Source organism: Dipodomys merriami, unplaced genomic scaffold (genome assembly GCF_024711535.1).
Source record: "Dipodomys merriami isolate MVZ:Mamm:240054 unplaced genomic scaffold, mDipMer1.0.p SCAF_10, whole genome shotgun sequence".
NCBI lineage: Eukaryota > Metazoa > Chordata > Mammalia > Rodentia > Heteromyidae > Dipodomys > Dipodomys merriami.
This window is the reverse complement of record NW_027202271.1, coordinates 20,339,224-20,363,570: the sequence shown is the minus strand read 5'-3', so window position 1 is coordinate 20,363,570 and position 24,347 is coordinate 20,339,224. Positions and strand designations below refer to the sequence as shown.

At 47.4% G+C, this 24,347-nt stretch overlaps 2 protein-coding genes across 4 annotated transcripts; one reads left to right on the top strand and one right to left on the bottom strand.

Annotated features, from left to right (window-relative positions):
• Nucleotides 1–247: 247 nt before the first annotated feature.
• On the bottom strand, nt 248–19,486 carry Cdk2 (cyclin dependent kinase 2). Of its 3 annotated transcripts, XM_070042680.1 has the most exons (10): nt 19,445–19,486; nt 8,053–8,190; nt 7,660–7,858; nt 6,825–6,902; nt 6,581–6,701; nt 4,245–4,415; nt 3,692–3,793; nt 2,653–2,796; nt 2,148–2,351; nt 248–1,494 (listed from the first exon to the last, which is right to left on the bottom strand). In XM_070042680.1, the coding sequence occupies exons 3-10, from the start codon at nt 7,773–7,775 to the stop codon at nt 1,390–1,392; spliced, it is 1,041 nt and encodes a 346-aa protein (XP_069898781.1). In that variant the 5' UTR covers nt 7,776–7,858; nt 8,053–8,190; nt 19,445–19,486; the 3' UTR covers nt 248–1,389. The 3 variants fall into 3 exon arrangements, with proteins under 3 accessions (XP_069898781.1, XP_069898773.1, XP_069898786.1); XM_070042672.1 differs by lacking the exons at nt 8,053–8,190; nt 19,445–19,486 and having other exon boundaries at nt 7,660–8,001; XM_070042685.1 differs by lacking the exons at nt 2,653–2,796; nt 8,053–8,190; nt 19,445–19,486 and having other exon boundaries at nt 7,660–8,001.
• Pmel (premelanosome protein) lies at nt 7,927–24,238 on the top strand. Its single transcript, XM_070037748.1, has 13 exons — nt 7,927–8,137; nt 9,731–9,802; nt 13,425–13,535; nt 13,669–13,815; nt 17,964–18,098; nt 18,858–19,019; nt 19,466–19,945; nt 20,048–20,164; nt 22,101–22,217; nt 22,395–22,479; nt 23,081–23,286; nt 23,379–23,466; nt 24,097–24,238. The coding sequence occupies exons 1-13, from the start codon at nt 7,927–7,929 to the stop codon at nt 24,236–24,238; spliced, it is 2,073 nt and encodes a 690-aa protein (XP_069893849.1).
• Nucleotides 24,239–24,347: the final 109 nt, after the last annotated feature.

The window sequence follows — 24,347 nt, the reverse complement described above, 5'->3', positions numbered from 1 at the left end:
AAATACAGAGGCTTCAGTTTCCCCAGCTGTAAAATTGGGACAACACACATAGTCTATTCACCTTGGCACCATCCCAACTGCAGCTGCATGAGGCCAAAATGGGTTGGGAGTGCAGGTGGCCTTGCAAGACATAGATTAGGTAGGAAAAGGGGGGATCTGAATTTAATTATCACATGAACATGTCAAGATTTTCCCCAGACCATTCTTCCAATAAATAAATAAGGATGAAAAAGATGAACACTAAAACTAAGAACAATTTCTTTTAATGAATTACAAACTAAATTACAAATAATGTTAACAGAACACTGGAGGACAAAGGGGAGAAGAAAGAACATCATAAAAAGAAAAAAAAAACTTAAAAATTTTTGAATTACAAAACCCCCAAGGTGCGCATGGCAGCAAATTTAGCCACTCTGACAAAAAAAAAAAAACTAGAACCTGAAATATAAATATAATTGTTCATCCTTCTTTTAAAGAAATATATTTTCCCAAATGCACTACTCATTCACAGCCCTAAAAAATGTGTCAGTATTCCTTAAAAGGATGTCTAAACCCTTAACTTGCACTTCTATATGAGTTAGAGGTGGCTTTCAAAGGGAAATAGGGATCCCTGGCAGTTGAAGAACTAAAATTTCTAAAAGGAAATGAAAAGTCCAACATTTTTTCACATGCTTCATAAGGCTGTGCTAAAGCAACAGATGAGAGTAAAGAATAATCCCTGTCCCTTGGGCCTCCCAACTTCTTACCCCCATAGTAGGGACAAAGAGGCTTCAGAGATCATCTTTTTCTCTCCCCTCTCCTCAGATGTGTGTCTTGAGTCTCAGCCTGTTAGGCTAGGTGAAACATTAAAACTAGGGTAAAAACTGATTGGATCTATTCTTTTTTCTAACCTAATTCTTTAAAAACAGACCCCCTTCAAATGGTTTGGTTTTGTTTGGTTCTCAAATGTTTCAACTTAGCCCCCTGCTATCAGTTGGCCTTTATTAAAAACAAACACAAAAACAAAACAGCAGCAGGAGGTCTGGGGTCCCTATTATTGCAAACACAGGCAAATAATAACTATGGGATACTCAGACGGGGAATAGCAAACCTGATATGGAGGGGGAGAACAGTTTGGTTTGGTTTTGGATACCAGCCCTCCTTAGCATTGACTAAGAGGGGTGAGAGAAGGTGGTAGAGGCTGTGTTAAGTGCATCTAATACTGAAACTTCCTTTCATTTTAACCTGTTCCTCCCTTCTATCTCACAATCTCCCAAGTTGGAAAGGTGAGCAGTGCCTACAACAGCCATAAAAGATCAGGGGCCCACCTGAGTCCAAATAGCCCAGAGCCCTGAGTCAGGTGCAGCCCACACTAGATGGATAGATGAGATGAGGGCTTTGGGAAAGGCATCAGAGGCGAAGGTGAGGTACTGGCTTTGTCACATCCTGGAAGAAAGGGTGAGCCAGAGCTGCTTTTGCTGAAATCCTCTTGTTGGGATCATAATGAAGCATTTGCTGGAGGGAGAAATATATATATTGATTTTAGTGATGGAACAGAGGGGGAAAAAATGGGGCTGGGAAGGTGGCTTAGTGTCAGAGTGCTTGCCTAACATGCATGAAGCTCTGGGTGCGATTCCTCAGTATCACATAAACAGAAAAGGCTGAAGTGGTGCTGTGGCTCAAGTGGTAGAACACTAGCCTTGAGCAAGAGAAGCTAAGGGACAGTGCCAGGCCCTGAGTTCAAGCCCCAGGCTTGGGGGGGAGGAAAAAAAAATAAGTTGGCAGGTAGTCTCAGGAATCAGAAAAACTGATCCCTTTTACCCAGTTCTCATTTCTCTCCTTCCATATCTAAACCAGCATGCTAAACAGAGATTTCAGGGTCTCAGCAGTTTTGTTTTTACCAGTCCTAGGGCTTGAAATCAGGGCCCTGGCACTGTCCCAGAGCTTCTTTTGCTCAACGCTAACACTCTACCACTTGAATCATAATGCCACTCCTTGCTTTTTCTGTTAATATGGTACTGAGAAATTGAACCCAGAGCTTCATGCATGCTAGTCAAGCACTCTACCACTAAGCCACATTCCCATCTCTGACCCTCAGCCTTTCTTCATCCAGGAAGAGCCCTTCCCTGGGGAAGTGAATGAGAGGTAACAGCTCCCTACTCCCTTACCGATAATAAGCTCCGCCCATCTTCATCCAGGGGAGGCACAACTTTGCTAAAATCTTGCCGGGCCCACTTGGGGAAACTGGGCTTATAATCAGGCATAGAAGTAACTCCTGGCCAAACCACCTCATCTGGGGTCCCCAGAGTCCGAAAGATCCGGAAGAGTTGGTCAATCTCAGAATCTCCAGGGAATAGGGCACGGCGAGTCACCTGAAAATGGGGAAAGGCCAAAGACCCACACTGACGTCAGTCAAAAAACTGTCCCCTTCTATGAAGGAGGTTCCCACAGGCAGTGGAAAGGTCAGCAGGGCCCCATGACTCCCTCCCCAGGGCCTTTCATGGGGTCAGTCACACAGAGCCCGAGACAATAAAGTCCCTTCATCTGTCTCCTCGCCCCCTCCTTCCTTCCCCCAATCATGGCTTTGTAGATCCCCAAGGCTGGGTGGGGATGGGAGGGGGTGAATGTCTGGGGTGCCACTGACATGTAGCAAAGGGATCCCAAGCCACTCACGGGGTATGGGGTAGACACTGCGGTCATCCCCCCTCCTTGTGATGCAGCCACTTCTAGATAGGAGCACAGCGGGCAGAGACTGTGTCTTCCATTTCTTCTGTGTTCCCCACAGCACTTAGCATGGTGCTGGGTACACACTAGGTGCTTAAATATTTTTTGATGAATTGAGAGAGGAATATGGGCAGTTGTAAGGTAATGCACTGGCGGATAAATGCACGTTATATATGTACAGCTATATATAAGCTAATGGTTTCTAAGCCCCCAGTGATAACCCAGATAAAGGACCATTAAGTATATTGCTGATCAGCCCAGTCCACTGTTGTATTAAAGGAGATGGGAGCTCCCCACGGAAAGCCAGGCACTCCAAGGAGCCTTCACTCTGAAAAGCCAGAAGTAGGAGGGGAAACATGATCAAATCTGCAGAAATGAAGAGTGTTGGCTTTGCCATATTCCTGGTATCCTACAAAATTTACAGAGCCAGCTGGCAATGGTTTGTGCCTGCAATCCTCCCTACTAAAGAGGCTGAGATCTAGGGATCAAAGCTCAAAACCAGCCCAGGCAGGAAAGTCCATGAGATTCTTATCTTCAATTAACCACCAAAAAGCTAGAAGTGGAGCTGTGGATCAAGTGGTCAAGTACTAGCCTTGAGAGAAAAAAATTAAGGGACAGAGCCCAGGTCCTGAGTTCAAGCCCCAGTACCAGCATAAAAAAAGAAAACAAAACAAAGTCTACAGGCCAGATGATGGAGGCACTAATGGATCTCTCATTCTTCCAAATACAGGCAGACTAAACTAAATCAGATGAATGGCTGCAAAAATGAGTTAGCTCATTTCAGGGATGTGAGATGCACACTAGATACCAAGTCCATTTGGGGACCTTCTAACATTGTGCTTAATATCAGGGGTCATAGCCCTAGCCAACCCCCTGTTCTGATGATCCCCTAGATAACTCTGTGTTAGCAAGGCCATGGTTCTGGCCCAAGAAATGTTCTTAGATGTGAGGAGGAGTTGGCTGGGTGGAACAAGGCAAGCCTCCATACCATCTCAGCAAAGATGCAGCCCAGGCTCCAGATATCTACAGCTGTAGAGTAGTATTTGCAGCCCAAAAGGATTTCAGGTGCTCGGTACCACAGGGTTACCACCTGGGGAACAATAGGGAGGAGTGATTTACATGGCATGGAGATTCAAATTCCTCAGATCCTCAACAAAACTGTGCTAATTCTCAGACTCTTAAGTAGTTTCCTTTCCTCCCTCTACTTCTCCAAAGAAATGACTACATACAACTTCCTAGCCCAAAATTAGTTTAGTCCAATGGCTTTTGGAGCCACCTTTTCTGAACCCTGGGACCTTCCCAGAAAATGAGACAAATGGTTATGATTTCAATGCTGTGCCATCCAGCTTTCCGAGCTCAGTATCTGAGCCTGTTTAAGCTTCATAGTATGAATTCTGCATATACTCTAACATGCTTAGTGTTTATAAGATTCTTTCAAGAGAGAAACTACCAGCCAGATATTTGTAGTCTTTTTTTTTTTTTTAATACCCTTGTTAACACTTCCCAAGATGCTCAGAGAAGAAAACCAAAGAGGGACTTACCTCATGGGTGTAAGTACGAACAGGTACTCCAAAGGCTCTGGCTAGTCCAAAGTCTGCCAGCTTGATGGACCCCTCTGTGTTGATAAGCAGATTCTGGGGCTTAAGGTCTCGGTGCAGGACCCGGTGAGAATGGCAGAAAGCTAGGCCTTGGAGCAGCTGGAACAGATAGCTCTGACAATGGAAAGAGGGAAGATTATGTTTCTCCACAGTTAAGGGTTTTTCCAAGAGATGGGCAATAAATCACCAGAAAACCAGAACTGGAGCTGTGGCTCAAGGGGTAGAGTGCTAGTCTTGAACTGAAGAGCTGAGGATCAGCGCCCAGGCCCAGAGTTCAAGCCCAGTGACCAAAATAAAATAAAATTAAATTAAAATTAAAAATTAAGGTTTTCTCAGCCGGGCGCTGGTGGCTCACGCCTGTAATCCTAGCTACTCAGGAGGCTGAGATCTGAGGATCGCGGTTCAAAGCCAGCCCGGGCAGGCAGGAGAGACCGTGAGACTCCATCTCCAATAAAACCACCAGAAAACCGGAAGTGGCGCTGTAGCTCAAGTGGTAGAGTGCTCACCTTGAGCTGAAGAGCTGAGGGACAGCGCCCAAGCCCAGAGTTCAAGCCCCACGACCGACCAAAAAAAAAAAAAAAAAAAGGTTTTCTCTATGCTTCTCCACCCCCAAAACACTACCAAAACCTTTGCTATGTTAAATCATAACTAGCTCTTGGCAGGTATTCTCCATTGGACTTTCAGTCCAGTAAGGGGAAGGACTAAGTCATGGGGGGGAGGGGTTGAACTTAAGGCCCCAAGCTTTCATTTAGGTTTTCACTTATGGCTGACTACCACTTGAGCCACACCTCTAGTTCCAGTACTAAGTCTTATGCACTCTTTACCTACTCTATACCTAACATACTGAAGATACTCAACATATTTGTGTTCGATTAACATTTGTTGGAGTGCCAGCCATGAGCAAAAAGTCTTAGTGAGAACAGTTAAAACTCAAGTACCAGCACAAAAAAAGTAAGCATTTGCTGATAGACTGAATTAGCTCTGGGAGCCTGGAGCTAATGAATCGCATCTATATAATCCTAGCTGAGATCTTAAGGATCATGATTCAAGGCCAGCCTGCATAGAAGCATCTATTTATTTTATTGTAAAGGTAATGTACGGAGGGTTACAGTTATATAATTAAGATAATGAGTACATACATTTCTTTTTTTTTGTTGGTCGTGGGGCTTGAATTCTGGGCTTGGGCACTGTCCTTGTGCTCTTCAGCTCAAGGCAAGCGCTCTACAGCTTGAACCACAGCACCACTTCCGATTTTCTAGGGTTTATTGGAGATAAGTCTCACGAACTTTCCTGCCCGGGCTGGCTTTGAACCTCCATCTTCAGATCTCAGCCTCCTGAGTAGCTAGGATTACAGCCGTGAGCCACCAGCGCCCGGCTATACATTTCTTTTTGAACAGTATTAACTCCTCCCTCATTTTCTCTCACTTTTCCCCTCTACTCCCATCCCCCCCCTTAGAAAAGTTTCTAAATTCCATCTCCAAAATAACCAATAATTAACAGAGCTAAGCCAGGCACTAGTGACTCACACCTGTCATCCTAGATACTCAGGAGGCTGAGATCTGAGGAGTGCAGTTCAAAGCAAGCCTGGACAGGAATGCCCATGAGACACTTCTCTCCAATTAACCAGCAAAAAAGCTGGAAGAGGAGCTAGGGCTCAAGTGATAAGCACCAGCCTTGAGTGAAAAAGCTAAGGATCAGTGCCCAGACCTAGAGCTCCAGCCCCAGAACTGGCACCCAAAAAATAAAAATAAAGGCACGGTCAGTGACTTGTTATCCTAGCTACTGAGATGTGAGGATAACTAGCTTTTTGCTAGATAGACTGGAGGCGTGGCTCTGAGCGTGAGTTGAGGCCTTGAGTTCAAGCCTGATATAAGCACAAAAAAAGAGGGAGAAAGAGAAGACAGCAAATTCTGGGAATGAAGAACTGTTCTAAAACAGACAACAGAGACACGCTAGTTATTTCCCCCATTAAGTGGGGAGAAGGGCTTTTTTGAGGGTTCTTGTAACTGGCTTAGCTTCAAATCCCATCCTATTTATCTTAGTTTCATCTGACCTCCCACCTGAACTGCAAGGCTGACTCACTAGAATTTCAACTTTGATTCTTCAGCTAAACCCTCAGGTTAATGAGCAGGGAAACAAAAGAAAACAAAAGAAAACAAAAGAAAAAATATGGGGGGGGGAGAGAGAGGAGGTGTTTGGGCTGGGAGGCTGGCCAAAATTACAAATTATCCAAGTCGGAACTGCCTGCCCCTAGTCTCCCCAAAATATATACATAATACCTTGATGAGGGGAAGAGGAATGCCCGTGAGAGCAGAGGCATCCATGAATTTCTTGAGATCTTGGTGCAAAAATTCAAACACCAAGTACAGTTTATTTTCTGTGTGGATGACATCCAGCAGCCTGCAGAGAGGAGGTCAAGGAAATGGCGTTGAGGGAGAAAGCACTCAGGCTATATACAAACAGGACTCAACTTGAGCCTCCTTCCTTATCAGGTCATCTCCGACCCCCCACCCCCATACTTACTTGACAATATTAGGGTGGTTAAGTTCCTTAAGCAGAGAAATCTCTCGGATGGCAGTACTGGGAACACCCTCAGTCTCACTTACAAAGGTTGGGAAAGCAGAAATGGGAATATGGTTACAAACATATCTCCCTCTCACCCCCAGCCAGAGACACCACCCTAGGATTCCCTTGGAAATTTCAGATAAGAAAGCAGGGTGCTATAAGGAGTTAATTCCTGGGTAGTCAGGGTGTGGTTTTTGGACACAGTAAAGTCATTATTTCTTTTCTCAGGGGAAGGTAAGTAAACCTCCCGGTGAAGTGGTGAGCCCCTGAGAGAAGATACTAGAGAGAGTGAAAAAAAAAAAAGTGAGAGGAGCACCCGACCTCCCTCAGCGGGCCAGTGAGGCCCAACTGCCACTCTTTTGAAAGAGGGGAAGAATTCTACGATGAGGGTGGGGTTGGGGCAGCGAGGGAGGCTCAGTCTTTAGAAAGCTGCTCCCTGCGGATCCCCCCCCCCCATAGCCCAGTTCCATGAGGAGTCCTGGGCCCGATCCCAGAGGCCTCCTTTCTCTTCCCTGGTTTTCGCTGCTTGCACAGTGGGGAGCACCCCGGGCTCAGGATAGGAAGAAAAGTTTTTCCGTGGGTTCCATGTCAGTGTGTATAGTCACTCTCCCAGAGAGACTCACTACCGCTCGTCAACTCACTCACCCCTCCACTTCAAAAACGAAGCCCTTCCCGGGCTACTTTCCGGTCCCGGGACGGCTACCCGCCTGTTCGGGGAGGTTGGGGCGGGGGGAGGGCGGGAGACAATCAAGCAGCTCCCGAGTTGAAAGCCCCAGCTACCGAGATCACTCACGTGTCCAGGCGGATTTTTTTAAGCGCCACCACTTCTCCAGTCAACTTGTTTTTGGCTTTGTACACAACTCCGTACGTGCCCTCTCCGATCTTTTCCACCTTTTGGAAGTTCTCCATGAAGCACTAGCGAGTTGAATCTGTCCGGTTCCTAGAGCAGGGGGGGGGGGCGCCTGGAAACCCTAAATGAAAGAGGGCTCCGACTTTTCGCGGGCGGAAGAGAAGGGGCGGGGGGAGAAACAGATCTCAGCCCCGTAGCCCCCAGGTCAGGATGGAACGCGGTCTCAGTCTGGCTCTTGTCAATTTGTCCAACTTGAAACAATGTTGCCGCCTCCCCCCCCACCCTAACCAGTTCCCGGCCGCCAGCCGAGGCCCCGCCCCCGCTTCCCGCGTTTACCTGGCTCCGCCCCCTCGTTCCGATTGGCTAACGTCAGAGAGGGCGAGGCGACCCCCGCGCTCCTCGCCCGCGCTGGACCCCGCCCGTGCGAGGTTGATTCTGGAGTGCTGCGAGTCAGATTTCTTTCGCTGTGTGGACCTGGTTGAAAAAGTTTTTCTCTGGTTCTTGGTTGGGGCTTGAGGTCCTGTGTCTGTAGGGATTCCTGGCCCCTGATTATTTTTACCACCCCATGAGCGAGATTAAATTCCACCTGGCCCAGGATTCCTCTTTATTTATTTTGGCCAGGGCCTGGGTGCTCAAACCTAGCACTTTACCACTTGAGCCACAGCTTAACTTCCAGCCGTGTGTGTGTGTGTGTGTGTGTGTGTGTGTGTGTGTGTGTGTGTGTGTGTGTGGTTTACTGGAGATAAGAGTCTGATGACCTTTCCTGCCCAGGCAGACATCAAACCATGATCCTCAGATCTCAGCCTCTTAGGTTACAGGCATGAGTCACTGGCACCCAGCAGGGTGTCCTTTTTATTTTGGAGGACCAGTTCTGGGTCTAGAATTCAGGGTGTAGGTGCTTAGCTTCTTCCCTCTGGCACTCCCTTTTTTCATGTGTGTGCACGTGTGTGTGTGTTGATTCTGGGGCCTGGGCACTGTCCCTGAGCTCTTTCTCTCAGAGATAGCATTCTACCACTTGAGCTATACCTCCACTTCTGGCTTTTTGGTGCTGAATTGGAGATGAGTGTTTTATGGATTTTGCTGTCCAGGCTGGCTATCAACTTCCATCCTCAGACCTCAGCCTCCTGAGTAGCTAGTATTGCAGGCATGAGCCCCCAACCCCAGGGTGTCTTTAAAAATAAAACAAAACCCAGAAGCTGGTGGCTCAGGCCTGTAATCCTAGTTACTCAGGAGGATGACAGCTGAGGATCACAGTTCAAAGAAAGTTGGGGTAAGAAAGTCCATGAGACTCTTAACACCAATTAACCACCAGAAAACAAGAAGTGGAGCTGTGACTTAAAGTGGGAGAGCACTAGCCTTGAGCAGGAAAGCTCAGGGACAGTGCCCGGGCCTGAGTTCATGCCTCATGACCCCCCCCCAAAAAAAAAAACACAAAAAAACTAGAAAGCCTGCAAGAATAGTAGTCTCTGTAATCTCATGCAGGGATGAGGGGATTCAGAGTTCAGGGCCAGCCTCATCTACACAGTTTGAGGCTGTCCTAGGATACATAGAGACAACCTGTCTCTAAAAACCTAAACAAAAAGCCAGGAATCTTATCATAAACAAAAGAGCCATCTCTCAGGGTACGCCAATACAATCTCTGGCTGTGGATAACCGAATTCTGTTCTGTCTGGAGAGGTTTCTGATTTTTATTTCACTATCCCATGATGAATTGTTTGTTGAGTATTTGTTACTGTGTTACAGAGCTATCAGTCAACTCTCTCCTAAGAAATGGAGTGTGTCAAGTGATGTGAGATGATAGAGTGTGACCCAGGGAAGCCAGAAACTGTCATTAAAGTAGTGAGATGGAAAAGGAATCCTGGGACCAGGATCTCAAGCCTTGTCTGCTTCTCTCTGATCTCCCGCCCCTCTCATAAGGAGAAGAGGAAGGGCTATGCAAATGAGAATCCCTTTTCTATATAGGGGCTTATTCTAGCCCCCCCACCACCTTTGATTGCTGGAGAGAACTGAATAGATATGGTGCTGGGAAGGTACCTTCTCCATTTGTCTGTACTGAGTGCTCTGCTGCCTGCGGGGGCCACAGAAGGTGAGTGTGTGTGGACTGGAGTGGGTGTGAATTAGTTGAACACCTGCTCTGATTTCCCCCTATCCCCGTTAATGGAAACTACCAGTTATATTTCAGGTTTTGCTAACCTATTTGGTTTGGTGAGGATATGGACACCTGACCTCTCTCCCTACACAAAATTTGGGACTAAGCATGAGAAGAATCCTATCCTATCTTGCCGGTGTGCAGAGGTGTAGTACTAACTCTGGGCAGTGAGCTAGCTGGAACAGAAGCTCCCAATGGGTCCAAGGGATTTTTTTCAGGCAATGTCTCAGGTATTTGGGATAGGTGAGTTAAAGTGAGAAAATGTGGTATTTGATTAAGAAGGTGAAGGAGACAACATTTTCCCACTTTAGGATGGGGGAAGGGTGAACACAGAACAGGCCTTAATGTTGGGGCCTGGGAGAGACAGGCAGGAGGGTCTCAGCTGAGTGTCACATGAATGGACTCTGGGGGATTGGGGCCTCGTGACCAGTAGCTGGGGAGGCGGGGGAGATGGTGGTGGTGAAAGGGTCTGGAATGTCCTGTGCTGCCAAGGAGGGAGGGTTAGAAAAGGAGAAAGAATGGAGCATCTTATGACTTCTCTTGCTCTGGTGGTGGGGTGCTTAGTGAGAGGATTCCAGATCAGTTCCCAGCAGAACAACCCAGGTTCCCAGTGTATGTTAGTAATGGGATGGAGATCATTTCTGCTATGCTTTAACATGCTATGCCTTATCACAGCCTGTCTTTTTCTTTCTCGATTACTGGTTTCACAGAATTCTAGGAATCTCTCTCTCTCTCCTCTCCTTCTTTCTCTCTCTCTCTTCTCTCTGGGGCTTGAACTCAGGGCCCTGAGTGCTGTTCCTGAGCTTTCTTACTCAAGGCTCTATTGAGCCACAACTCCATTTGCTAGGAATTTCTCTTTTATCTGACTTTCCTCACTTGTGTTGGAATTCCAAGTCTTTTCTTTCTGTTTTCTTGTTGGTTGTGGGGCTTGAACTCTGGCCCTGGGTGTTATCCCTTAGCTCTTCAGCTCAAGGCTAGTGCTCTACCACTTGAGCCACAGTGTCACTTCCAGTTTTTCTGGTAGTTAGTTGGAGACAAAAGTCTCACAGACCAGGCACCCGTGGCTCACTCAGGGGGCTGAGATCTGAGGATCACTGTTCAGAGCCAGCCTGGGCAGGAAAGTCTGTGAGACTCTTATCTCCAATGGACCACTAGAAAACTGGAAGTGGCGCTGTGGCTCAAGCAGTAGAGCACTTGCCTTGAGCTGAAGAGCTCAAAGACAGCGCCCAGGCTCAGAGTTCAAGCCCCATGACCCATGACCGACCCACCCCCTCCCCCCCAAAAAAAAAAGTCTCACAAGCTTTCCTGCCTGAGCTGAGCTTTTAACTAACTGCAATCCTCAGATCTCAGTTCCTGAGTAGCTAGGATTGCAGGCATGAGCCACCTGCACCCAGCTCAAGTCTTCTTTTTTATTGTTCCTTAATGTGTGCTAGAAACATTCTGTTCACTCCTGAGCCTTTATTTACTTACTTATTTTTTGTTTTGTTTTGTTTTTTGGGTCCAGTCATGGGGCCTGAACTCTGGGTCTGGGCGCTGTCCCTCAGCTCTTCAGCTCAAGGCTAACACTCTACCACTTGAGTCACAGTGCCACTTCCGGCTTTTTTTTCTTTTTGCTTATGTGGTGCTAAGGAATCGAACCCAGGGCCTCATGCATGCAAGGCAAGCGCTCTACCACTGAGCCACCTTCCCAGCCCACCTTACTTAATTTTATTTTTTGTGCCAGTCAGGGATACTGGGGTTTGAACTCAATAACCTTGAGCGCTCAGGTTTCCCACTCATGCCTGGTGCTCTACCACTTGAACCTCACCTTCAGCCCAGCATTTTGCTGTTTAGAGATGGAGTATCTTAAGCTTTTTAACCTGGGCTGGCTTAGATCCTCCCAGTTTCAGCCTCTTAAGGAATTAGGATTACATGTGTAGGCAGCTGGTGCCCAGATAATCTAAGGCTCTTTTAAAAGACTGTACTTACAGCTGGGTGCCAGTGGCTCACAACCTGAAATTGCAGCTATTCAGGAGGCTATGATCTGGAGGATTGAGATTCAAAGCCAGCCAACAGAAAAGTCCATGGAACTTGTATCACCAATTAAACTACACACACACACACAGATTGACCTTTCATTTTATATACTGAATTTGTTGTGTTGGTCATTGGTCTTGAACACTGGATCTGGGTGCTGTCCTTGCACCTCAAAGCTAACACTCTACCACTTGAGCCACAGCGCCACTTCTAGTTTTCTGGTGGTTAATTGGAAGAAGAGTCTCACAGACTTTCCTGCCAAGGCTGGCTTTGAACCACGATCCTTGGATCTTAGCCTCCTGAGTAGCTAGAATTACAGGTATGAACCATTGGTGCCCAGCTTATATACTGAAGTTTTAAAAATAAAAATAAAGGGCTAGAAAGGTAGCTCAGTGGTAGAGTGCTTGCCTTGCATGCATGAGGCCCTGGGTTCAATTCCTCAGCACCACATAAGCAGAAAAAGCCAGAAATGGCACTGTGGCTCAAGTGGTAAACACTAGCCTTGAGCTGAAGGCCCAGAGTTCAGGCCCTATGACAGACAAAAAAAATATTTAAATAAAAAATAAGCATTATTGGGGCTGGGAATGTAGCTTAGTGGTAGAGTGCTTGCCTAGCATGCAGGAAGTCCTGGGTTTGATTCCTCAGTACCACATAAGCAGAAAAAGCTAGATGTAGTGCTGTGACTCAAGTGGTAAAGTGTAGCCTTGAGCCCAGAGGGGCTCAGGGACAGTGCCTAGACCCCTAGTACAAGCCCCAGGACTGGCAAAAATAAAAATAAAAAAGGCATTATTTTCAAGGCAGAGTTATGGCTCAGGCGTGGTGCACTTGTATGGCACAAGTGAGGCTCTATGTCCAATTTTTATCACTGAGGGGGAAAAAAAGACATTTTGGAGCTGGGTGCCAGTGTCCTATGCTTATAATCCTAGCTACCCAGGAGGCTGAGATCTGAGGATTGAGGTTCTAAGCCAGCCCAGTCAAGAAAGTCCTTGAGGCTCTTATCTCTAACCAGCAAAACTTTGGAAGTGAGTGGAGCTATGACTCAAGTGGTAGACCATTAGCAAAAAAGCTCAAGGTCAGCACCCAGGCCCCAAGTCCAAGCCCCAGTACTGGCACAAATTAAAAAAAAAAAAAAAAAAAAAGCCGGGCGCTGGTGGCTCACGCCTGTAATCCTAGCTACTCAGGAGGCTGAGATCTGAGGATCGCGGTTCAAAGCCAGCCCGGGCAGGAGAGACTGTGAGACTCCTATCTCCAATAAACCACCAGAAAACCGGAAGTGGCACTGTAGCTCAAGTGGTAGAGCACTTGCCTTGAGCTGAAGAGCTGAGGGACAGTGCCCAGGCCCAGAGTTCAAGCCCACGGCCAACAACAACAACAACAAAAAAAATGCAGGGCCAGGGGGACAAAACTGGAAGTAGGGTTGTGGCTAAAGTGGATGTTTGCCTTGAGTAAAAAACCTCAGCATCCAGGTTCTAAATTCAAGCCCCAGGACCAGCACACACACACACACAAAAGATCCCAGATTTCTCATAGCATATTTCTTTAGGATCCAGAAACCATGATTGGCTTGGTGTCTCAAGGCAACAGAAACCTAAAGCCTGGAACCAGCAGCTGTATCCAGAGTGGACAGGAGTTCAGAGACCTGACTGCTGGAGAGGTGGGAACCTGGAAGTTGGGATGGAGAGTCGGGAGCAAGAGCTGGGATGAATGTAACCTGGGAAGGAAGGAAGGGAAGAGATGTATGGGAAGGGAAAGCCAAGGAGTCCTAGTTAATGTACCTTTCTTCCTAGGTGGCCAGGTGAATCTGAAGATTAGTAATGATGGACCTACACTGATTGGAGCAAATGCATCCTTCTCTATTGCCCTGAATTTCCCTGAAAGCCAAAAGGTACTGCCAGATGGACAGGTTATCTGGGCCAACACCACCATCATCAATGGTAAGTGATTCTACACTAACAACCCTTATCCCTAGAATGCAGTGTCCCCAGTGAACCCAGGTAATGGCCCCTTTCCATTTCAGTTTTTCCTTTTTTTTAAAATAAGTGATATGTGGGCTGGGAAGGTGGCTCAGTGGTAGAGTGCTTGCCTTGCATGCATGAAGCCCTGGGTTTGATTCCTCAGCACCACATATGCAGAAAAAGCCAGAAATGGTGCTGTGGCTCAAGTGGTAGAGCACTGGCTTTGAGCTGAAGAGCTGAAGGACAGCGCCCCCAGGCCCAGAGTTCAGGCCCCATGACCGACAAAAAAAACAAGTGATATGTGAGCTGGGCGTTGGTGGCTCACACCTATAATCCTAGCAGAGGCTAAGATCTGAGGATTTCAGTTCAAAACCAACCTGGTCAAGAAAGTCTGTGAAGCCTGGCGTCGGTGGCTCATGCCTGTAATTCTAGCTACTCAGGAGGCTGAGATCTGAGGATTACGATTCAAAGTCAGTGTGGGCAGAAAAGTCTGTGAGACTCTTATCTCCAGTAAAACCACCAGAAAACCGGAAGTGGTGCTATAGCTCAGTGGTAGAGTGCTTGCCTTGAGAGGAAGAGATGAGTCTGTGAAATCTTTTTTTTTTTTTTTTGGTCGTGAGGCTTGAACTCTGGGCCTGGGTGCTCTCCCTGAGCTTTTTAGCTCAAGACTAGTGCTCTACCACTTGAGCCACAGCACCACTTCCAGCTTTTTCTGCGTATGTGGTGCTAAGAAATCGAACCTAGGATCTCATGTATGCAAGGCAAGCACTCTACCACTGAGCCACCTTCCCAACCCATCTGTGAAACCTTATCTCCAATTAATCACCAAAAAGCTCAGAAATAGCCAGGCACCAGTGGCTCACTCCTATAATTCTAGATACTCAGACAGCTGAGACCTGAGGTTTGCAGTTTGAAGCCAGCCCAGGCAGGAACATCCATGAGATTTTTTTTTTTTCTGGTGCCAATCCTGGGGCTTGAACACAGGGCTTGGACACTGTACTTGAGATTCTTTTCCTCTATTTTCCACTCTATTGGCTTTTTTGGGGTAGTTTATTGGAGATAGGGGTGTCATGGCTTTCTTGTCTGGGCCAGTTTCAAACCATGATCCTCAGATCTCAGTCTCTTGAGTAGCTAGGATTACAGGTGTGAGCCACCAGTGACTTAACTGGCCCATGAGCCAGTCAAGGTAATTTACTTCTGCACAGAGGGATGAATACCCACTCTACAGTGAGACTCTTGTCGCCAATAAACTACTCAGAAAAAGCAGGAAGTGGAGCTGTGTCTCAAGTGGTCGAGTCCTAGCTGTGAGCAAAAAGAAGCTCAAGGACAGCACCCAGGTCCTGAATTCAAGCCCCAGGACCAGAAAAAGAAAAGAAAAACTCTGTAACGTAGCCCATACCCCTGAGTTCAGGCTCTAGGACTAGCACATAAAAAATGGTGCTGCAGCAGGCGCTGGTGGCTCACGCCTGTAATCCTAGCTACTCAGGAGGCTGAGATCTGAGGATCCAGGTTTAAAGCCAACCCCGGCAGGAAAGTCCATGAAACTCTTATCTCCAATAAACCACTAGAAAACCAGAAGTGGTGCTGTGGCTCAAGTGGTAGAGCATTTGCCTTGAGCGAAGAGCTGAGGGACAGCACCCAGGCCCAGAGTTCAAGCCCCATGACCACCCAAAAAAAAAAAAAAGCATGCATCATAATACTTATTATAGAAAATATAAAACAAAAAGAAAATTAAATTACCCAAATTTGGAGAAGCAGAATCCAGAACCTAGACAGACTTAGATTTAAATTTGTCAATGAGTATGGAACTGGCAACTAACTTATTTTGTTCTTCCTTGTCACGATCTATAAAATGGGTATTGAACCTCCCTTGAAAGATGGTTATAAGAATGAAAATATGGGGCTGGGAAGGTGGCTCAGTGGTAGAGTGCTTGCCTTGCATGCATGAGGCCCTAGGTTCGATTCCTCAGCACCACATAAGCAAAAAAAGCCAGAGTGGCACTGTAACTCAAGTGGTAGAATGCTAGCCTTGAGCTGAAGAGCTGAAGGACAGTGCCCAGGCCCAGAGTTCAAGCCCCATGAATGACAAAAAAAAAAAAAGAAAATGTGGCCAGGCGCCGGTGGCTCATGCCTCTAATCCTAGCTGCTCAGAAGGCTGAGATATGAGGATCAAGGTTCAAAGCCAGCCCGGGCAGGAAAGTCCATGAAACCTTTTGTTTTTTTGGGTCCAGTCGTGGGGCCTGAACTATGGGCCTGGGCGCTGTCCCTCAGCTCTTCAGCTCAAGGCTAGCACTCTACCACTTGAGCCACAGTGCCACTTCTTTTTGCTTATGTGGTGCTAAGGAATTGAACCCAGGGCTCAAGCATGCAAGGCAAGAGCTCTACCACTGAGCCTCCTTCCCAACCCCCCCCCTTTTTTTTTTTTAAGGAATTGAACCCAGGGCTTCATGCATACTAGGCAAGCTCTACCACTAAGCCACATTCCTAGCCCAAGTACTGGTATTTTATTTTATTTTTTATTTTATTTTTTGTTGGTTGTGGGGCCTGAATTCTGGGGCCTGGGCGCTGTCCTTCAACTCTTCAGCTCAAGGCTAGCATTCTACCACTTGAGCCACAGCACTACTTCTGGCTTTTTTCTGCTTATGTGGTGCTGGGGAATTGAACCCAGGGCCTCATGCATACAAGGTAAGCACTCTACCACTGAGCCACCTTCCCAGCCCCTTGGTGAGACTTTTATCTCCAATAAACTACCAGAAAACAGGAAGTGGAGCTGTGGCTCAAGTGGTAGAGAGCTCACCTTGAGCTGAATTGCTGGGGGACAGCGACTAGGCCCAGAGTTCAAGCCCCATAACCGACAACCCCAAAAAAAGAACGAAAATGTGATTATCAGTAGTCAGGACAGAGCTGCTCTAGCGGAATAAAGCTCAGTAAATGTGGGTAGACAAAAATCATTGTAAACATTTTATCTCATGGTCTTCTAGCCATTTATATGTAAATATAGACATATGACTATCTTTTGTGTGTGTGTGTGTGTGTGTGTGTGTGTGTGTGTGTGCACGCGCGTGCGCGCGCACAAGCATGCGTGCTGGTACTGGAGCTTAAACATAAGGCCTGGACACTATCCCTTAGCTTTTTTCACTCAAGGCTGGTGTTCTACCACTTGAGTCACACCAACTTCTGACTTTTTTATTTTTTTGTTTGTCGAGAGGCTTGAACTCTGGCCCTGGGCACTGTCCCTCAGCTCTTCAGAAGCTCAAGGTGAGCACTCTAACACTTGAGCCACAGTGCCATTTCCAGTTTTCTGATGTTTTTTTTTGTTGTTGTTGTTGTTTTTCCTTGGTCGGCTGTGGGGCTTGAACTCTGGGCCTGGGCGCTGTCCCTCAGGTCTTCAGCTCAAGGCTAGTGCTCTACCACTTGAGCTACAGTGCCACTTCCGGTTTTCTGGTGGTTTATTGGAGATAGGAGTCTCACAGTCTATCCTGCCCGGGCTGGCTTTGAACCGCGATCCTCAGATCTCAGCCTCCTGAGTAGCTAGGATTACAGGCATGAGCCACCAGCCACCAGCTTTTTTGTTGTTTTTGTTTTCTTTTCTTTCTCTCTCTTTTTTTTTTTTTTGGTCATTCTTGGGGCTTGAACCCTGGGCCTGGGAGTTGTCCCTCAGCCCTTCAGCTCAAGGCTAGTGCTCTTTCCGGTTTTCTGAGTGGCTTATTGGAGATAAGAGTCTCACAGGCTTTTCCTGCCCAGGCTAGCTTTGAACTGTGATCCCCAGATCTCAGCCTTCTGAGCCACCAGCACTTGGCCTTCTGACTTTTTTTAGTTGAAGATAAGAGTCTCAAGGACTTTTCTGTCCTAGATGGCTTTGAACCACAATTTTCAGGTATCAGCCAACTAGGTGACTAGAATTACAGGTGTGAGCCACCAGTGCCCAGCTTTACATTATGAATCTTAAATTGTAGTTTCCATATACCCTCATCCCCAACTATCACTTCAAGTTGCTTATGCCATGGAGACTATGTTCTAGGTAGACAGTGTTCCCGGAGCTCCTCATTGATCCCTAGTAGCTATTTTATGGGTTTTGGTGTATACAAAGAATGCCAGGGCTTAGAGGGACTGTGTCTACCTTTTAGGGAGCCAAGTCTGGGAAGGACAGCCAGTGTATCCCCAGGAACCAGATGGAGCCTGCATCTTCCCTGATGGCAGACCCTGCCCATCTGGACTTTGGTCTCACAGAAGACGTTTTGTTTATGTCTGGAAGACCTGGGGTAAGGAACTCCCTTCTTTGGCTTGACCTTCACAATTGTAATTACTTCTTGCTACCTGATTGCCTTTCTTTTCAGCTCATAACTTCTATGATTTTCCCTAACCTTCATTTCTTTCCTTTTTTTTTTGGTCATGGGGCTTGAACACAGGGCCTGTCTCTGAGCTCTTTTGCGCTAGGTTAGCATTCTAGTATAACTTGAGCCACAGTGCCATTTCTGATTTTCTGGTGGTTAATTGAAGATAAGAGTCTCATGGACTTTTCTGCCCAGGCTGGTTTTGAACCATGATTCTCAAATCTCATTTTTTTTCCTGTGATTCATGGGGCTTGAACTCTGGGCCTAAGCGCTGTCCCTCAGCTGAAGGCTAGGGCTCTACCACTTGAGCCACAGCACCACTTCCAAAGTTTCACGGCCTTTCCTGCCCAGGCTAACTTTGAACTGAGATCCTCAGATCTCAGCCTCCTGAGTAGCTAGGATTACAAGTGTGAGCCACCAGTGTCCAGCTCCAAACCTTTATTTCTTTCTTTGCTTCTTTCTCTTTCATAGCACTCAGCTCCCTTCAACTCTATCATGATTCCTTCTGGCAGGTTGTCCCCAGTTGTATCTCCTCTCCCATTGAGATCACACACCCATTTTCACACCTTCTATAATAATCATCCTCAGTGTATCTCTGTATTCTCCTGCCCTTTGTCAAACCCTGTTCCTCAGGCCCCTTGGATCAATAGTCTTCCCCTTCCTGTTTTTCTCTCCCCAAACCATCAGGTCAATACTGGCAAGTTCTGGGGGGACCAGTGTCCAGACTGAGCATTGGGACAGAACAGGCAATACTGGGTACACACACCATGGAAGTGACTGTCTACCACCATCGGGGGTCCCAGAGCTATGTCCCCCTTGCTCACTCCAGCTCAGCCTTCACCATAACTGGTAAGAGTTTAAAAAAGGATCAAGACCAATCATAAGGCAGGAGAAAGTGGGGAGTCTTAGCCACAATGGAAAGGGGCAAACTATACAATCTGCAAGGGATAGGAGCCAGGAAGGTCTAGGAGGAGGAATGTGAAGAGCCAAGTAATTCCCTTTAGTCTGGAAGATGTGGCTGTTAAAAGAGAAGCCATGGGGCTGGGAAGGTGGCTCAGTGGTAGAGTGCTTGCCTTGCATGCATGAGGCCCTGGCACCACATATGCAGAAAAAGCTGGAAGTGGTGCTGTGTCTTAAGTGGCACTGTGGCCTAAGTGGTAGAGTGCTAGCCTTGAGCTGAAGAGCTCAGGGACAGCGCCCAGGCCCAGCGTTCAGTCCCCACAGCCCACCCCCCCCCAAAAAAAAAGCAGCTGTGGCCCAGGGCTGATTCTTACCTTTTCTGTCTCTACTTCCAGATCAGGTGCCTTTCACAGTGCGTGTGTCCCAGCTGCAGGCCTTGGATGGAGAAAACAAGCACTTCCTGAAAAACCAACCTCTGATCTTTGCTCTTCGGCTTCATGACCCCAGTGGTTATTTGACTGGGGCTGACCTCTCCTACACTTGGGACTTTGGAGATAGTACTGGGACCCTGATCTCTCGGGAACAAATGGTCACTCACACTTATGTGGAGTCAGGCCCAGTCACTGCCCAGGTGGTGCTACAGGCTACTATTCCTCTTCCTTCCTGTGGCTCCTCCCCAGTTCCAGGTACCACAGATGGAGGTTTACCAACTGCAGAGGCCTCTGGTACCACAGCTGGGCAAAGGCCCACTACAGAAGTTGTTAGTACTACACCTAGTCAAGTGCTAACTACAGAGCCCTCTGGAACCACAGCCATGCAGGTGCCAACGACAGAAATCATAAATACTACACCTGTGCAAGTGCCAACCGCAGAGGGTAGGGACACTACACCTGAGCAAGTGCCAACCTCAGAGGCCATAAGTATCACACTCACAAACATGTCAACTGCAAACATGTCACCTGCAGAGCCCTCTGGAGCCACAGTGGCACCCATAACCACCACAGAATTGGTGGTGACCACACCTGGAAAGTTAACCACCCTTGAACCTGAAGGTCTAGTTGCCAGCTCATTTGTGCCTGCAGAAAGTATCACAGGTAAGAGAAGGATTGTGAGTGAGGTTCGCAAGTGTGTGGTATTTGTCACTCCTCTGGTAAAGACAGGCAGGGCCCCGATGCTACCCAGACCTTGGTTTAGCACTGTGCTCTCTCAGCAATCCCTCACTGGCTCCAAAGCTCTTACATTTCTGTTCATGATTTGCAAGAGTTTTAGGATTCAGGGAACTGGTGTGTTCTACTAGCTAAGGGGAGAAAGTTTGTTGCTTCTCTACCCTTAAGGAGAACAGCTGGGAAGGCCAGGGAACAGACTGTGATCATTTACATATTTATATCACAATTTCTATTCAGGAATAAAAACACAGTAACCGTTCTCAGGCCCTGATATCCTCAAGAAAAAAGAAAAAAGAGAGATAGCAATGTACAAATGGGCCAAGTGCCCAACCCAGAACCCAGTGTTGTGTGAAGCATGATAAACATTTGGGGATTTAAAAAACAAAAATACTTTGTCAGGTGCCACCAGCTCACACCTATAATCCTAGCTACTCAGGAGGTTGAGATCTGAGGACCACAGTTTGAAGCCAGTTCAAGCAGGCTCCAGGAAGACAATCCATGAGAGTTGTATTTCCAATTTAACACCAAACAAAACGAAACAGAATGAAAACACCAACACAAGTGGGGCTATGGCTCAAGTGGTAGAGAGCTAGCCTTGGACAAAAAAGCTCAGGCCGGGCTGGGAAGGTGGCTCAGTGGTAGAGCACTTGCCTTGCATGCTCGAGGCCCTGGGTTCGATTCCTCAGCACCACATAAGAAAAAAGCCGGACCCAAAACAAAAAACAAAAAAAAAACAACTCAGGCCAAGTTCAAGTCCCAGTACTGGCATGAAAGAAGAGAGAAAAACACTCCAACTCTCCCCTTATGTGACTTTTTATTTTGGCAGTCTTGGGGCTTAAACTCAGGGCCTGGGCACTGTCCCTGAGCTGCTTTTTGCTCAAGGCTAGCACTCCAGCCACTCTGAAAGAAATACTTGTATGGTCAAATCTTATAGAATTCACAAACTTTATAGACCATGATAATGACAATTTACCTTGTGAAGGTTAAAATGTATATTTGACTTTAAGTCTATCCCACAATACTGTGAAATTTGTGAAATTAATATAATCACTTAATCTCAATAAAAAAATTTTTTTGGGGGGTCTGGTCGTGGGGCCTGAACTCTGGGCCTGGGCGCTGAACCTCAGCTCTTTAGCTCAAGGCTAGCGCTCTACCACTTGAGCCACAGCACCATTTCCGGCTTTTTGCTTATGTGGTGCTGAGGAATCGAACCCAGGGCCTCAGGCATGCAAGGCAAGCACTCTACCACTGAGCCACCTTCCCAGCCCCTCAATAAAAAATTATTTTTTAAAAAAAGGCTAGCACTCTACCACTTGAGCCACAGAGCCACTTCTGGGTTTTTCTGTTTATATGGTACTGGAGAATTGAACTCAGGGCTTCATGCATGCTAGGCAAGCATTCTACCACTAAGCCATGTTCCCAGCCCCATTATGTGACTTTTTTTTTTTTGGTCGGTCATGGGGCTTGAACTCTGGGCTTGGGTGCTGTCCCTTCACTCTTCAGCTCAAGGCGAGCCCTCTACCACTTGAGCCACAGCACCACTTCCAGTTTTCTAGTGATTTTTATTGGAGATAAGAGTCTCATGGATTTTCCTGCCCAGGCTGGCTTTGAACCACGATCCTCAGATCAGCCTCCTGAGTAGCTAGGATTACAGGTGTGAGCCACCAGAGCCCGGCACCTTACGGGACTCTTATAGTAATTGTCTTCTCAGTGTTGGTTTCCTTATGAGTGAGATTGTCTAGATCTTGGCTACTTCTAATCCAGGTTCTAGTAGCTTTAGCTCTACTTAGGAAAATGCCTGTTTGGCCTCTTCCTCCAAGTGAGTCTGTCTCTTGATCTTGCCTCTCCAATCCTTTCCTGCCAGAGTCCCCGAGCCCCCTGCTGGATGGCATAGACACATTAACGTTGGTGAAGAGACAAGTACCCCTGGATTGTGTCCTGTATCGATATGGTTCTTTTTCCCTTAATCTGGACATTGTCCGTGAGTCTTGGGGATTGAGGCTGGGAGGCAGATGCTGCCTGGGACTGGCTCACACGAGCTACCTTGGGCAGAATTACTTGGGAATACTCAAGTGATAGGGCCTTCCTGGAAGACACAGGGGTGGGCTTAGAAGAGCCTGGTAGAGGAATTCCTATGTATATTCTTGCAATTCTGCAGAGGGCATTGAAAATGCTGAGATCCTGCAAGCTATACCATCCAGCGATGGGGATGCATTTGAGCTGACTGTGTCCTGTCAAGGCGGGTGAGTGTCCTGCTGGCTGCCATAATTCTTGGGTTGACCATTGCTCCTGCTCCCTTCCACCCCACCCCACTTTGGTCATGGGGCTTGAACTCTGGGCCTAGGTGTTGTCCCTCAGCTCTTCAGCTCAAGGTGAGTGTTCTACCACTTGAGCCACACCGCCACTTCAGGTTTTCTGGTGGTTAATTGGAGATCAGAGTCTCATGGACATTCCTCCCTGAGTTGGCTTTGAACCACAATCTTCAAATCTCAGCCTCCTGAGTAACTAGAATTATAGGCGTGAGCCACAGTTGCCTGCTTTTGCTTTTGTTGTTGGTGGTGGTCATGGGGCTTGAACTCTGGGCCTGGGCACCGAGCTCTTCAGCTCAAGGCAAGTGCTCTACTGCTTGAGCCACAGCGCCACTTCCACTTTTTTGGTGGTTAATTGGAGAGAAGAGTGTCACAGACTTTCCTGCCCGGGCTGACTTTGAACTGAGATCCTCAGATCTCAGTCTCCTGAGTAGCTAGGACTACTGACATGAGCCACTAGCTTCCTGGCTTTGTTCTTGCTTTTTGAAGATGTGTTTCTTCCTAGATCCTTGATACAAGCTTGTATCTCTTCCAGGCTGCCCAAAGAAGCCTGTATGGATATTTCATCACCAGGATGTCAGCCTCCTACCCAGCGACTGTGCCAGTCTGTGCCACCAAGCCCAGCCTGCCAGTTGGTTCTGCACCAAGCACTGACAGGTGGCTCAGGAACCTACTGCCTCAATGTGTCTCTAGCTGATGCCAATAGCCTGGCAGTGGCCAGCACTCAGCTTATCATACCTAGTATGTACTTGGCAGGATGAAGGCTAGCCCACAGAGGTGTCTCTGGGAAGAACAAACACTGACTGAAGCAGTGCCTGTGATTCTGTTCACAGGTCAAGAAGCAGGCCTTGGCCAGGCTCCCCTGATTATGAGCATCTTACTGGTGTTGATGGCTGTGGTGCTTGCATCTCTAATATATAGGTGAGAACCCTGGCATTTAGCCCAGATCCCAAATCCCTTGTTTCTTGTACTCATGCTTCTTCAAATGCAGCAGAACTAAACTACCAGTTCCTTTGGGGAAACATGGTGCCCAGGAAATAGCCGGAGCTTGGGGAATTAGAGAGACCTGGGTTGCAGCCTTGCCTATCTGTGGGGATGTTGGAGAAGTAGCTTAAACTTTTAAGCCTCTGAGAAGTAGGAAAAGGAATCCCCGCGCCCCCCCCCCCCCCCACACACAGAGCTGTTGTCAGGATTAGGAACTGTGTGAATAAACCATCTGGGGCAGACACAGGGGTCAGGATCAATGGCATGGATGACTGTTGTTAATGTTGTGTGGGGCAATTGGGGTTTTGAACAGGACTTCCTACTTGTGACAAAGGCAGATAATCAAGCCTGAGGTGGCAAGGTCTCAAAGCAGAAAATGTAGTAAGACAGAATGAATCAAGATAACTAGAGAAATAACAAAGCTTAAACCTTGGAGGTTGAGGAGAGGGAACTAGGATCAAGGTCAAGTAGACCAGGGATAGGGGTATATCCATTCTTTGGAGAAGCATCCATTGGCTGCCTTTTCCTTTGCTAATCAGTTCTCTCCCCCTTTTCTCCCACTATCAGGCGCAGACTGATGAAACAGGGCTCTGTTCTCCCCATTTCCCAGCTGCCACACAATGGTATCCACTGGCTACGTCTGCCCCAGGTCTTCCGCACTTGCCCTGTGGGTGAGAACAGCCCCCTCCTCAGTGGGCAGCAGGTCTGAGTGATTTCATATGAGGTCTTTTTTTTTCCTTGGGGTTGACAGCAATGCCTATGTTTTCTGCAGTCTTCCCTTAGATTACCATTTCCTGGAATAAATATTCAAAACCTGG